General features: G+C 38.2%; 1 protein-coding gene across 11 annotated transcripts in view; it reads left to right on the top strand.

Annotated features, from left to right (window-relative positions):
• The window catches only part of Rabgap1l (RAB GTPase activating protein 1-like), a 595,699-nt gene that overhangs the window by 100,107 nt on the left and 481,919 nt on the right, over positions 1-13,673 (top strand). For 9 of the 11 annotated variants that reach the window (XM_006250105.5, NM_001401442.1, XM_006250106.5 and 6 more), the window contains 1 exon segment: positions 12,747-12,813. The exons of 1 other annotated variant lie outside the window; for it this stretch is intronic. In XM_006250105.5, the coding sequence (XP_006250167.1) occupies positions 12,747-12,813 (67 nt within the window). 11 annotated transcript variants of the gene reach the window in all.

Genomic DNA, 13,673 nt, shown 5'->3' with positions numbered 1-13,673 from the left:
AATCTCAGTGTGGTTTTTATGCGTGTTTTCTTGACTGCTAAAGGCTGCTGCTTGTTTTTCATGGACTTATTGGCTGTTGGACTTCGTTCATTCGCTCAGTTCATTTGCTCATTCACTGATTAGGTTATTTGTTCTGGCTTTTAGGTTTTAATTTCTATATGGTTTGAAAATTAATCACTTGACAGGCGGATAACTGCTTTAACTTCTTCCTGCTCTGTGGATGTTTCTTCATGCTGGTGCTTGTCACCCTCGCAGAAGCTTCTTAATGTGTGCACTCTTGTCTGTTAATTCTTGCTGTTATATTCTAGGCTATTAGCGTTCTACTCTTGAAGTCACTGCCCATCCTTTTATCTTGAACTGTTTTCTGCTTGTTTTGCTCTAATAGCTCAAAATTATAAGGTCTTTCATCCATTTTTGAGTTGATTTTTTTCTAGTAGGTAAATTAATATAACTATCTTGATGACAATCTCATACTTTCAACTATGGGTTATAATTATTGCTGGTTAATAAATTCATGCAAATTGTTTGGTTCCTTTCACCACCACTACTACTACTACTTCTTCCTCCTCCTCCTCTTCCTCTTCATCCTCCTCCTCTCCTCCTCTTCCTCTCCTCCTCCTCTTCTTCCTCTTCCTCCTCCTCCTCCTCCTTCTCCTCCTCCTTCTCCTTCCTCACTCCTCCTTCTCCTCCTCCTTCTCCTTCCTCACTCCTCCTTCTCCTCCTCCTTCTCCTTCCTCACTCCTTCTTCTCCTCCTCCTTCTCCTTCTTCTCCTCCTACCTCTCCTCCTCCTCCTCTTCCTCCTTCCCTTCTTCTTCTATTTTTTTTTAGCTGATCTCTGTAATATACAAATGGGAATTAGCTTGTTATTGCTTCCTTTGGCAAAATTATCTGTGATATGGGAGATTTTGTAAATATTTAGTTTAATCTGTTTTCCTTTCCTTTTTTTTTTTTTTTCGGAGCTGGGGACCGAACCCAGGACCTTGCGCTTGCTAGGCAAGCACTCTACCACTGAGCTAAATCCCCAACCCCTTAATCTGTTTTCAAAAGAAACAAAACGTTGCCTTTTATTATGCCAAATGTAGGCCTTTAAATCATAAACTGTAAATGGTAGAATTTGATTAATCCAGTAGGTGGCAGTCTCATCAAGAGAATCCTTAACACTGGACTCATAGTTTGTAATAGAAAGACAGTTGATCAAGAACTAACACATAAAACCAGATACACTCAAACTATTAGTAGAAAAAGTGGGGAAGAAACTGGAACACATGGATATTGGGGAAAATTTCCGAACAGAACACAAATGGCTTATACTCTAAGATCAAGAATCAACAAATGGGGGGTTGGGGATTTAGCTCAGTGGTAGAGCGCTTGCCTAGGAAGCACAAGGCCCTGGGTTCGGTCCCCAGCTCCGAAAAAAAGAACCAAAAAAAAAATCAACAAATGGGACTTATTAAAATTGCAAAGCTTCTGTAAGGCAAAGGACACTGTCATTGGGACAAAACAGCAACCAACAGATTGGAAAAAGATCTTTATCAATCCTACAACAGATAGAGGGCTTATATCCAATATATACAAAGAACTCAAGAAGGTAGATTCCAGGGAATCAAATAACCCTATGAAAAAATGGGGTACTGAGTTAAACAAAGAATTCTCAGCTGAGGATTATTGGATGGCTGAGAAGCACCTAAAGAAATGTTCAACATTCTTAGTCATCAGTTGCAAATCAAAACAACCCTGAGAATCTACCTCACACCAGTCAGAATGGCTAAGATCAAAAACTCATGTGACAACTGATGGTGGCAAGGATGTGGAGAAAGAGGAACACTCCTCCATTGTTGGTGGGATTGCAAGCTGGTACAACGATTCTGGAAATCAGTCTGGAGGTTCCTCAGAGAATTGGACATAGTACCACCTGAGGATCCAGCTATACCTCTCTTGGGCATACACCCAAAAAGATGCCCCAACATATAACAAGGACACATGCTCCACTATGTTCATAGCAGCCTTATTTATAATAGCCAGAAGCTAGAAAGAACCCAGATGCCCTTCAACAGGGGAATGGATACAGAGAATGTACCACACTTATACAATGGAGTACTACTCAACTATTAAAAACAATGACTTCGGGGCTGGGGATTTAGGTCAGTGGTAGAGCGCTTACCTAGGAAGCGCAAGGCCCTGGGTTCGGTCCCCAGCTCCGAAAAAAAGAACCAAAAAACAAACAAAAAAACAAAAAACAAAAAAACAAACAAAAAAAACCAATGACTTCATGAAATTCATAGGCAAATAGATTGAACTAGAAAAAATCATCTTGAGTGAGGTAACTCAAACACAAAAGAAACATACATGATATGCACTGACTGATAAGTGGATATTAGCCCAAAACCTCGGATTACCCAAGATACAATCCACAGACCACATGAAGTTCAAGAGGAAGGACAACCAAAGTGTGGATGCTTCAGTCCTTCTTAGAAGGGGGAATAAGGATATTCATAGGAGGTGATATGGAGACAAAGTTTGGAGAGGAGACTGGCCATTCAGAGCCTGGGGATCCAGCCCATGTACATACAACCATCAAACCCAGTCACTATTGGGGATGCCAAGAAGCGCATGCTGACAGGAGCCTGATATAGCTGTCTCCTGAGTGGTTCTGACAGAGCATGACAAATACAGAGGCAGATGTTTGCAGCCAACCATTGAACTGAGAATGGGGTCCCCACTAGAGGAGTTAGTGGAAAGAATTGAAGGAGCTGAAAGAGTTTGCAAATCTGTAAGAACAGCAATACCAACCAGAGGTCCCAGGGACTAAATCACTACCCAAAGACTACACATGGACAGACCCATGGCTCCAGCTGTATGTATAGCAGAGGATGACCTTGTTGGGCACCAATAGGAAGGAGAAGCCCTTGGTCCTGCCAAGGCTGGATGCCCCAGTGTAGGTGAATGCAAGGGCAGAGAGGCAGGAAGGGGTGGGTGGATGGGTGGGGGAACACCCTCATAGAAGAAGGGGGAGGGGACATAGGATAGGGGGTTTATGGACAGTAAACCGGGAAAGGGGATAGCATTGAAATACTAATGAATAAAAGAATTCAATAAAAATATACTGAAAAAAAGACAGTTGATGTGAAAGAGTATAGTTCAGATTACATGAATGTGTTGTCAAAGAAAAGTAAAATTTATTTAAAAATATATCAAAGTAAAATTATGAAATCTCCATTATACTCCAAAGTAGAAAGAATAATACACTAAATCCCAGGTGCACTCAACACCCATCTGGAATTCTAATTCTTAGTTTTTTAAAAATACTTCAGATTTATAGGAAACAAGCTACTTTTTATTTTTTTGTTCTCACAGGCACCTATTTCATATACTGATATTGATAAACTGCTTTATCAGAAGATACCATTTGGTTTATCTCAGCCTCTAGCACGGTACTTGAAATAGAGTCTTGTAGTTAGGTACTTAACCCTTACTTAACCCTTCTCTCTTGGGCACTGTTGTAGGCAGTGTGACCTAGGAGGTGTAGGTGCTATCTATGATTATGTTTGTTTCACAGTTAGCAAAGGGAGGCACGGAGGTTTAATACCTTGCTGTGGTCAGACAGGTGATTCTGAGTTAAGGCTGTCCACTCCTAAAATGTTTCTACTTCCTGCTTCAATTTAAAAAGATAATGAAGTGTATAAATTTTTATTGGATAAATGTTTTGAAACATGAAATACATTATGTAACATTGTCTGTAACAGTACACTATATTTTTAAAAGAAGCGAAATGGGAACTGCTCTCTGCCTCAACACTTTCTATGGTATTTTTGTTCTTTGACCCATGTCGACCCAGAAATGTGACGTATAAAGCTGTAAGACCGTGGGAGATCACTGCACTGCTGTGTTGCTAGGGCTGTCTTGTGTGTTGCCCAGATGTTTCTTGGACAGTTTCGAATTTTATTCATAAAATTCTTGTTTTTATATGTCTCTATGACTTATGTTTAAATGTGTGTACTATAGCGCAGTCGTGGGAGTGGCTTTCTCCTCCCACCTCCGTGTGGTTCTCGGGATAGAGTGAAGGTTGTCAGTGCGGGTTTTGAGTGAGATATCCCCAATAACAGGCCTTTGAACACTTGATTCCGAGTTGTGGTGATGTTTGGAGAGTTAGGGAGGTTATGTTTGTTGGAGGAAGTGTATTACTGAAGGCTACCTTTGAGAGCCTAGACTGCTGTTGTTTCAAGTTGTCTCTGCTGGGTTATTCTGGTTCATCTGTGAGCTCGCACCTCCGCTCATCTGCTGCAGTGCCTATCTCCCCTGCACTATCACAGACTTAGCGCTCTAGAACAGTAAACCACGACAACTCTTTGTTCTTTAAGTTACTTTAGTCCTGGTGTTTCCTTATAGTGGCACAAAAGTAAATAAAGTTGTTATCAGAGTGGGCTGTGGCTGTGACAGACCTGACTATATTGTTTTTGAGGAATGTGGAAGTTTTGAAATTTTGGAGTCAGAACACAATTGAACACCATAGAGGAGCTTAAGGGGTCATTGTGATGGAAGCTATGAAACAGTATGGTTATATTTCATTCCCTGCTAGACAGATAACCTGGCAAAGACTTTCTCACAACTTGTAGGCAGTCTCTTTATGCTGGTAATCATTTTTAATTTTGATTTAATTTGTATTTAATTTTGATACAGTCTCATGTACAGTCCATGCTGGTATGTGTTGGACTGTTAGAGTCGCATTCAGGAAGTTTTATCCCTTTCCTGTTTGTGTCTTTGGAACATATTCTTTCTTTCACTTCCTACAGTGCTGCCTGGCTTGTGATGCATTATCTAGATCAGGATAGCCTTACACTTGTAGCAGTTCTCTGTCTCTGCCTTCTGAGTGCTGATAAAATATATGTGAAACAGCTATTGGATGGAATGTTTTAATATATATATTCATTAAATTTGTTTGCTTTGTTCTATGACTCAGTTTGCATGTTTAATTGTAGATTTTCTCTTGGGATGATTTGTCCACTTAGAAAAGTGCAAGTCTGACCTATTGACTATACATGAGTATCTCTCTCTCTTTATATTCAATAATGAGTGCTCTATGTATTTGGAAAGTTCCATGTTTAGAAAACATATGTTTACATTTGTAGCATTTTGTTGAATTGGCCCTTTTATTAATAAATAATAAACTTTATTATCTCTTTATATTGCCTTAATGCTTATTTTCTCTGACATGATTGCTATTGTTGCTCATTTTTTATTTTACACACACACACACACACACACACACACACACACACACACACACACACACTTTTTTCTAGCTCTTTACTCTTAGACCACGCTTACCTTTCCATACAATGTGTAGGCAGGATTTAGTTCAGTGTTTATCCTTTTTAAACATCTATTCACCTGATTAGTCTTTTGATTGGTGAATAATATGGTCTTCCTCTTTGTTACTCATAAGTATGACCTCTTTGTCATGTTGCTAACATTCTCCCTGTTTTATGTATTTTTGTTCCTTCCACTTCGTTTAGTATTTGTTTTGTTATTAGGTATTTTTCTGATAACCACTTAATTCACTTTTCTTTCATGTGTATTTTGTGCATTTGTTGGGTTGAATGAAAGTATTATCATTCCATTTCTAGTGTTGGATTCCTTAATGTATTTCTTATAATGCTGGTCTGATGGTGATAAATTCTTTCAACTTTGGCTTGTCTAAATATTTCCTGTAGTTTTAAAGATAATTTTAAAGATAATCTTCTGGAATTACCAGAACCCACAGTCATGGTCTGGCAATGTATTGCATTTCTTTTGTAGCCTTTCCTATTCTTTTCCTTGCCTCCTCTCTTCTTTCCCAACTGTCTTCAAGCACAGATATTTTTTGTTTGACCTGATCTGCTGTGGAAGCTTTCTTTTGGCTTTTGATTTCATTGCTGAGTTCTTAAATTCCAACATTTCTGATTTTTACAGGAAATTTCTGTGTAGTGAGTTTCTTATTCATATTCCTTAGTATCTTTTTAATTTCTTTGTGTTTATTTGGGTAGTGATAAGTGTCACATCCTGTAGCATGAGTGATTGACAGGTACCTTTCCTTGTGTTAGTTTCTCCACTGAAAGATTCTTAGCTACGGAGTACTAAAAACAACAACAACAACAACAACAACAACAACAACAACAACAGCAACAACAACAACCCATGGCTCTTTTCTTATAACAGAGTGCTTTTTCTAATATGGTTTGTTATTGCTAATGTCAGTGGATAGTAGAATTTGAATTATCATTTTTCTGCTTTAGCTAATTTGATGTTAGGGTGTCAGGAATGTATTTCAGTGGGAGAGGGCTTAACTACCAAGGCCCTAGGCTTGTTCTTTAGCACCATAGAAGACAAACAACAGGGTACTCTCCTTCTTACTGAGTTGGTGTTGTCTTTTTACTGAATTTTGTGAATACTTGTTTTACCTTTAACCTTTCAAGTCATTACCGTTCCATTTATAATGAAGCTCAAGTCACTGATATTAAGTTGCCTAGATTTTAGTTTTTTAGCATGTTTTATTTTCCTATGTAAATTTATATATTCATGGACATTTTTTAACAAATAAAGTGGTTTAGACATTCCAATAATTCAAAAAATTAGTGATCGCTCATACTCCACATAATATTTTTAGTGCTGTTCTGTGAACTTATTTGTCTTCTATGGTATTTATTCAAGATAGTATGGTTTAAATCTGTTGTTTTCTTTTATTCTTGGTTTTAGGAGATAGAATATTGTTTGTACAAAAATATTTTCCATGACCTTTACCAATTACTTTAACTCACAATTGGTAGAGAGCAGTTGGCATTGCGAGGTGAATTGTGGGTAGATTATTGGAGACTCTTATTATCTGTCAGCCTTTGGACTAGAACTTTCCTGTGCCTGGACCTAGATAGTGTATCCTGTTGGAGGAGATGGCCAATGGAGAAAGCATTGACTGTGTGATTGAAATAGTTAGTTACCTTTCAGGAGTTTAAGGATTACTTTTCCATATATCTTAATTAGGGTTTCTATTGCTGTTATAAACCACCATGACCAAAAGCAACTTGGAGAAGAAAGAGTTTATTTGTTTTACATATCCCAAGTTGCAGTCCATTGAGAGAAGGCAGAAACTCAAAGCAGATGCGTGGACACAGGAACTGAGGCAGAAGCATAGAGGAGTGCTGCTTACTAGCTTGCTTCCCTTTCTGCTCAGTTACTTAGACAAACCAGGACAACCTTTCCAGGGCTGACACTATCCAAGAGGGTGGGACCCTACGACATCAGCCATTACTGAATGAAATGCTCCACAGATTTGCTTACAGGGTAGTCTGATGGAGCCATTTTCTCTGTTAACGCCTAGATTTGAGTCAAATTCACAAAAATCAACCAGTGCACCGTATGAGTAACGAAGCACATATTTTCTGTAATGTCTTCTTATATGCTGATTGATGTCGGAAGAGGTCATTGTTGCTGTTGTTGATTTGTTTGTTTTGGATTGCCATTTGAAATAATACTTTTACTAACTATCCCTGGTTGGCTAGGAGCTTATAGTGTAGACTAGGTTGGCCTTGAACTAACAGAGAGTCATTTGCCTCTGCCTTATGATCACTTGAATTAAAAGTCTGTGCTCCCCTGCCTGGTGGAGTTAATTAAAAACAATTCTTAGTTTGAAAAAGTATGGGTTTAGAGGACATTGTGTCAGTATCGCAGAGGTTTCATGTTCGAGTGGTAACCCTCACATAGCTATAGTTCAGATCCACAAGTAGGAAATCGACATTAATAAAATCTACAGACCTCACACCCCTTGGCTACTCTTTTCGATTTTTTCTTTTTTGGTAAATAGCTTTTCCAGACAACACAATATTCAACAGTGACAGTAGATGGTGCTGGAGGGACACTTCAGGGAGAAGGTGTTTCCCCTTCTGATGTAGTGTGATTATTTTTCTTGCTTTTTCCATAGATCTGGGAGTGATGTTGGATGCTAGCTGCACATGCATGTGGCCTCTCCATGAGAGACCTCTCTCATACCTTTGGTTTTGGCACAGTGAGACCATGTGAACCTCTCAGTATAGACATAGTGTGCTCTAGACTCTGTACCACACTGGTTGTGTTTGGCATTTGGAATCTTGGTTTTCTCTGCTTTTTTGCTGCCACTTAGATGCCAGCTCACTGACTTTGCCTGAAGAGTACAGCAAACTTTGCTATGCAAAGGACTGCAATTAATTCTGCCTTTATAGGAAGATCTGAATGTCGGAAAGATCTTCCCACCCTTTTCAATTTTACTTTTCTTTGGAATACCTTCCCTTTATCTTCCTATTACAGTAAATGATTCTTTACACATTTTAATTTTTTCTTGTCTTAAACTTATTTGTTACAACCAGCATAGGACACTGGTCATCTGCAAATAGTGTGTAGGTAGGTGTGTCACAGCAGTCCGTCTGTCTGTCTTCACACTGGCAGGAGCCTTTTCTATGGGGCCTTCACAGGGCCTGGTGCCTTTGGGAGCCTGAGCTGGAGCTATGGTCCCTGCCTTGGTTTGAACCTTGGGCTTTGGTTGGCAGAGCCTATGACCCTTAGCCATGTAGCTTTGAATCCTCTTCCCAAGCTTGGGCTGAGCGATAAAGGCCAGATGGCTGAGTTTGCAGCTTGGGCCCTTTGGCATCTTGGGCTTGGTGGCCTGAGCCTTCACGAGGGTCTTGATGGCCTCTGCTCGAGCACTCACTGCTTTTGCATTGTTCGCCTGCATCTTCTTCAGGCCTTTCCTGTTGTGCTTCTTGGCAAAGCGCATGTTCCTCAGCCCCCTTAAGAAACTCATATCTTTGTGATCGGGGTTTCTTGATGCCATTTCTGTGCCATTTGTGGTACTGGTTGTATGTGATGTGGTTCTTAGACTTGGCCATGTCTGTGTGGTAACCTGCGGCTCCCCAAATTTTAATTTTTTAAAATAATTTTAAATTACGTCTATGTGCTTGTGTAGGGATATATGCACATAAGTGTAGGTACCCTCAGAAGCTAGAAGAGTTGGTTTCCCTGTGGCTGGAGCTGCAGATGTTTGTGGAAGCTGAGAGTCAGACTTGGATCCTCTGGAAGAACAGGATGTGCTGTTAACTTGCCAAGCCATCTCTCCAGCCCTGAAGTATTTCTTTATAGTAGACCTTTCCTGTTCAGATTATCGTGTGCTCTATTCCATATTGGGTCTCAGTTGGCAGACTAATTGGACTACTTTTTAATGATATTAGCCAGTCCCACAGATAAAGCTTCTAATACTTTTTTGGGGGAACAAAACAAATAAGCCAACAAAACCTAAGATTAAGTCATTTTTTTTTGATAGCCCTAACTGTCATGAAATTGATATGGTAACAACTACCTGGTGGTAGTTTTTACCATGTGTTTACCTCATTCCAGTCTTCTCATATATAGACTTGTTTATACCAAAGCAAGAGCTATGAAGGTTTTTTCTTTTTTCTTTTGTCAGGGTGCTACAGCATATTTACCTTGGTGAGAAATATAGCTTGCTATAAGGCAGCAGTGAATGAGAGCTGCTTGCTTTTCTTTCCAAAGCCTTTTCCCCTTTGATATCTGTGCGACTTTTTTAGGCAGATAAATTTAGGAATACATTTATATACTTAGAGAAAATTAAATTGTCTTTATTTTACTAATAAAACACTGCTTTATGTTTATTTTTAATAGAAGCTTTTGAAAAGGGTTTATGTGTATGTCCATGTGTCTGTCATGTGTGTGCCAGTACCCCTGGGAGGATGTCAGACCTCCTGGAGCTTTTAGGTGATCGTGAGCCATCTGAAGAGGGTCCTGGGAACTGAACTCAGGTCGGCTGGAAGGAGAGGCATGTGCTCTTAGCTGCTCAGATATCTCTTCAGCCACCTTAATGGAAGCATTGGAGAAGGAAAAAAGTATTTACAAAGATTGTTGGAATCTTTTGAGGGAAGAGGGAGAAAAACCTAATAATATTTTAATTTAGTATGGCAGAAAATGGAGAGGTCTCCCATGCTCATGGGTTGGTAGAATTAACATCGTAACAATGGCCATTCTACCAAAAGCAGTCTACAGATTCAATGCACACAGAGGTTCTAAGTCAGCCTGGAATACATGATAGCCCGTCTTAACAACAAACAGACAATCAAACAAACCAGTGAGCATTGGAGAGGTGGCTGGCAGTTAAGTGCATACTTCTTTTGCAGAAGCCCTGAGTTTTCTTCTCAACACCCATATCAGGTGGCACACAACCACTTGAACTGCAGCTCGAAAGGATCTACCGCCATGAGCATATAAGCCCTCAAAAATACACATACATACAATACATATAATACATACAATACACATACATACAACACACTGGCACCGTGGAACTTACCATGCCTGACAGTGATTACCTGTTTACTTATTTTTCTCTCCTGTTGGACTGTGCACTAATGGAGAATACAGGTGGGACAGCAGTCTCCTTTCCTGCCTTGCTCACGGAATTAAAGAAAGTTGAAAGCTCTGAAATCCCCAGAGAACCATAAAATGTGGACATTAGGTATTCTGTTACAAATACTACCTCTCAGATTTCCTGGCATATTTATTCCTAATAGATACTTTTATGTTATCCATAAGAAGTATTATGTGTTTTTGTGAAGTATAGTTTTGGAAATTGCTATTAGGGCTTGATAGAAAATGTGTTGTTTTATTGCTGAAGGAACTAAGTTCCTTTCTTGTTCTTCTCTTGTTCTCTAGATGAAAAAGCAGAGACCTAAGGGTAATAGTTAGGCACTTCTCAAAGGTCATACTGCTGGCTGGTGGCAGTATTTTTTATTTATAAGCCAGGGAAAGAAGAGTGCATTAGACATCACTGAACTAAGGTGATGAGTATTACTATTTACAGGAAATCTGAACTTTCAAGGTCTTTTCGTTGCAGAATGTAATATAGGAATATTATTCCAAGATGATGTAGGAATTGTAGTTCTACTATGTATGTTCAAGTGACTGAGAAGTAATAGTATGTACTTCATATTTTCCAAAACAATCAAAGAAGAGAGGATATACTAAAAACTATGGCATTGATTTAGGCAGGAGCCTTGAGAAATAGATTTAAACACTTTTCATAGTGTTTCATATTTATAACTAAATATAGTTAGTGCTTTCATATTTATAACCAAAAATAATTAAAATCCAGAAGCATGTTCTTACCCCAAAGAGATGCTGGAGAGAGTAGAACAGGCAGGAGAACATAGGTCACAAAATGAACACATGAATAACATTATATTATTTATTATTATTAACAAGAGCTAAGGCAACAGTAGAAGAACTGATATAAAATCATATAAATTTAAAGGAGATATTGTAATTTAAACATTTGAATATTAGAGCAAATTTGTTTTTTACTATTTTTTCAGTGGTCCAAGAATATGTTTGGAGAATTATTATCTGAGTTTATAAGCTTTATTGTTGGTATAGGAGGGCATTTGCCAGACACCAAAAGGAAGCCTTGTGCAGGGTACCTCCAGTCCTCACAGGAAATGTAATCACTACTTAGTGGAGTCATACCTGTGTGGAAATGTGCTGCTAGGAAAGCAAGCCTTTGCATAGCTGGAAGGAGAATGAAGGGCACACTGGTCAGCTCCAGTATAAAAATCAGAGCTTTAGTTTAAATGTTGTCACAGCTCAGACACAGGACCTCATGCATGCCACGCAGCTTCCCTACTACTGGGCCCCTTACTCAGTTCCTGACATTTTTTTTTAATTTTCAGTTTATGTTTGATTTAGTTGTATTCTTTACTCCCTATATAGAATTCTGCATGGCATATCTTTGTATTTTAGGGTTGCTATGGTTAAAGGTATGGTTCTTCTTTGGCAGAATACACTCTGGACACTCACAGTGCATACTGAGTTGTAAGACCTATTTAATAGTAATATGATACACTATAATGATAGTATATAATAGTAATAGTGTATTGTTTAAATGGTCTGGACATGGCTTTGCTTACCTTACCCATAGAGTAGAGCTAATAACAACCTAGAAATTTTTAAAAAGTAGAGCTTATGAAAACCTTCTCCAAATAAATTAGTGTTGGTAAGATTCTTGAAGCTATTTAGCACCAGGAAGCATGGGTAGTAGGAAATAATCTTAATCATGTATTGTGTAATATTGTTGACAGTATAATAGAACAGTTAGTAATGAAGTTTGTGTAACTGTTTTTTATCTTAACTGAGTATATAATGCTAACATGCTATGAAGGGGACATGATTCATGAGGACCAGGGTACTAAAAGTTTTATTTTGTTAATCTAGCTCTATACAGAGAGAGCACTGTTTTTTTTCTTATTTTAAAAATATTTTTATAAACATCATTAATTCATTCATTAATTAATGTGCTACTAGGAATTAAGTTTTGGTTAGTTAATTATGACCTATAGTCTTGGAATAATCATAAGGCAAATAAAATCTTTATTTTTCTAGGAACTAATTTATATCTTACTACCATATTAATAATTTATTATACGTTTTAGGACAATTTTTGGTCTTGGTTATTTATATGTAAAATAAAGACCTGAGAATTTTTACACCTTATCTTTATGATTTGTATATAATTTTGTTATGTATCTTGGGTTTTTATTTATTGTGTTCTTGAAAAAACAAAGTTATTTGTGAGTACAAACCTCAGATTATATAGTTATTATGTAAAGGCTTGTTGCTCACTGGACTTCTGTGTTCTTGATACCTTATTTTTCCTTTTCTTTTCCCCCAATATTTTCAGATGTTTTGGAATGTTATTAAGCCCAGGTCGAAACGTGAAGAACAGTGACATGCATTTACTGGATATGGTAATGACAACCTTAAGTGTCCTAATCAAGTACAGAAGACAGTTATTCTATAGTTTAAAGTTTTGTCGTGTTGTCAGAATTGTTTATTTTAATTTTGGGATGCAGTAATTAAATTTGGAAACTCAAACTTAAAATTATGTCTGAAGGAAAGAAAGTACACAAACGATCGTCTGTAGTGTGAAAGCGACAGTGACAGGGCCTGTCTCCTTCCGCTGGTTGGTTCCTTAGGAACCAGTCTCTCCTTTGAGCCTAAGGTAACAAGCAAATGTTTCAAAGTGCACATAACTTTCATTAATTAATGCACAGTCAACTGCAGCTCTGTGATGCTTTTTTTCTTTGAAGCATTTCCTTGAATTTGTACTTAGCAATGCATTTTGACTAGATTTCTTTAAGGAATGCAGTTAAAGAATTAATGAACCAGGCAGTGATGGCATAAGCCTTGAATCCTAGCACGTGGGAGGCAGAGGCAGGCAGGTCTCAGTGAGTTCAAAGCCGGCCCAGTCCACAGAACTAGTTCAGGACAAGGAAGACACAGAGACAATCTGTCTTGACAAACAAAAAAGCAAACTATCAAACCAACAAAAAAAGATTAATGTTACGTACTCAGGCTACTGTTTGTTGTGAAGGCAGCACTGTACCTTAACTCTCAGCCAGAAGGGCCTCTGATGCTGCCCTTAGTCAGAGATTTAGAATGTTGCAGAAATATGGTAGAGTAAGCCTACAGTTCCTTACTTTGTGAGGTTTAGGTTTTTATATTTTATGTATTTCCTTTCAACTGTGTTTCATAAATATAATTTAAATATCATTGTGAGGAGTTTTTATTTTAATTATTTCACAGTAATTATGTCAGCACTAATGTT

Source organism: Rattus norvegicus, chromosome 13 (assembly GCF_036323735.1).
Source record: "Rattus norvegicus strain BN/NHsdMcwi chromosome 13, GRCr8, whole genome shotgun sequence".
Taxonomy (NCBI): domain Eukaryota; kingdom Metazoa; phylum Chordata; class Mammalia; order Rodentia; family Muridae; genus Rattus; species Rattus norvegicus.
Note: the sequence above shows the minus strand (reverse complement) of the source record. Positions and strands in the feature narration are given on the sequence as shown.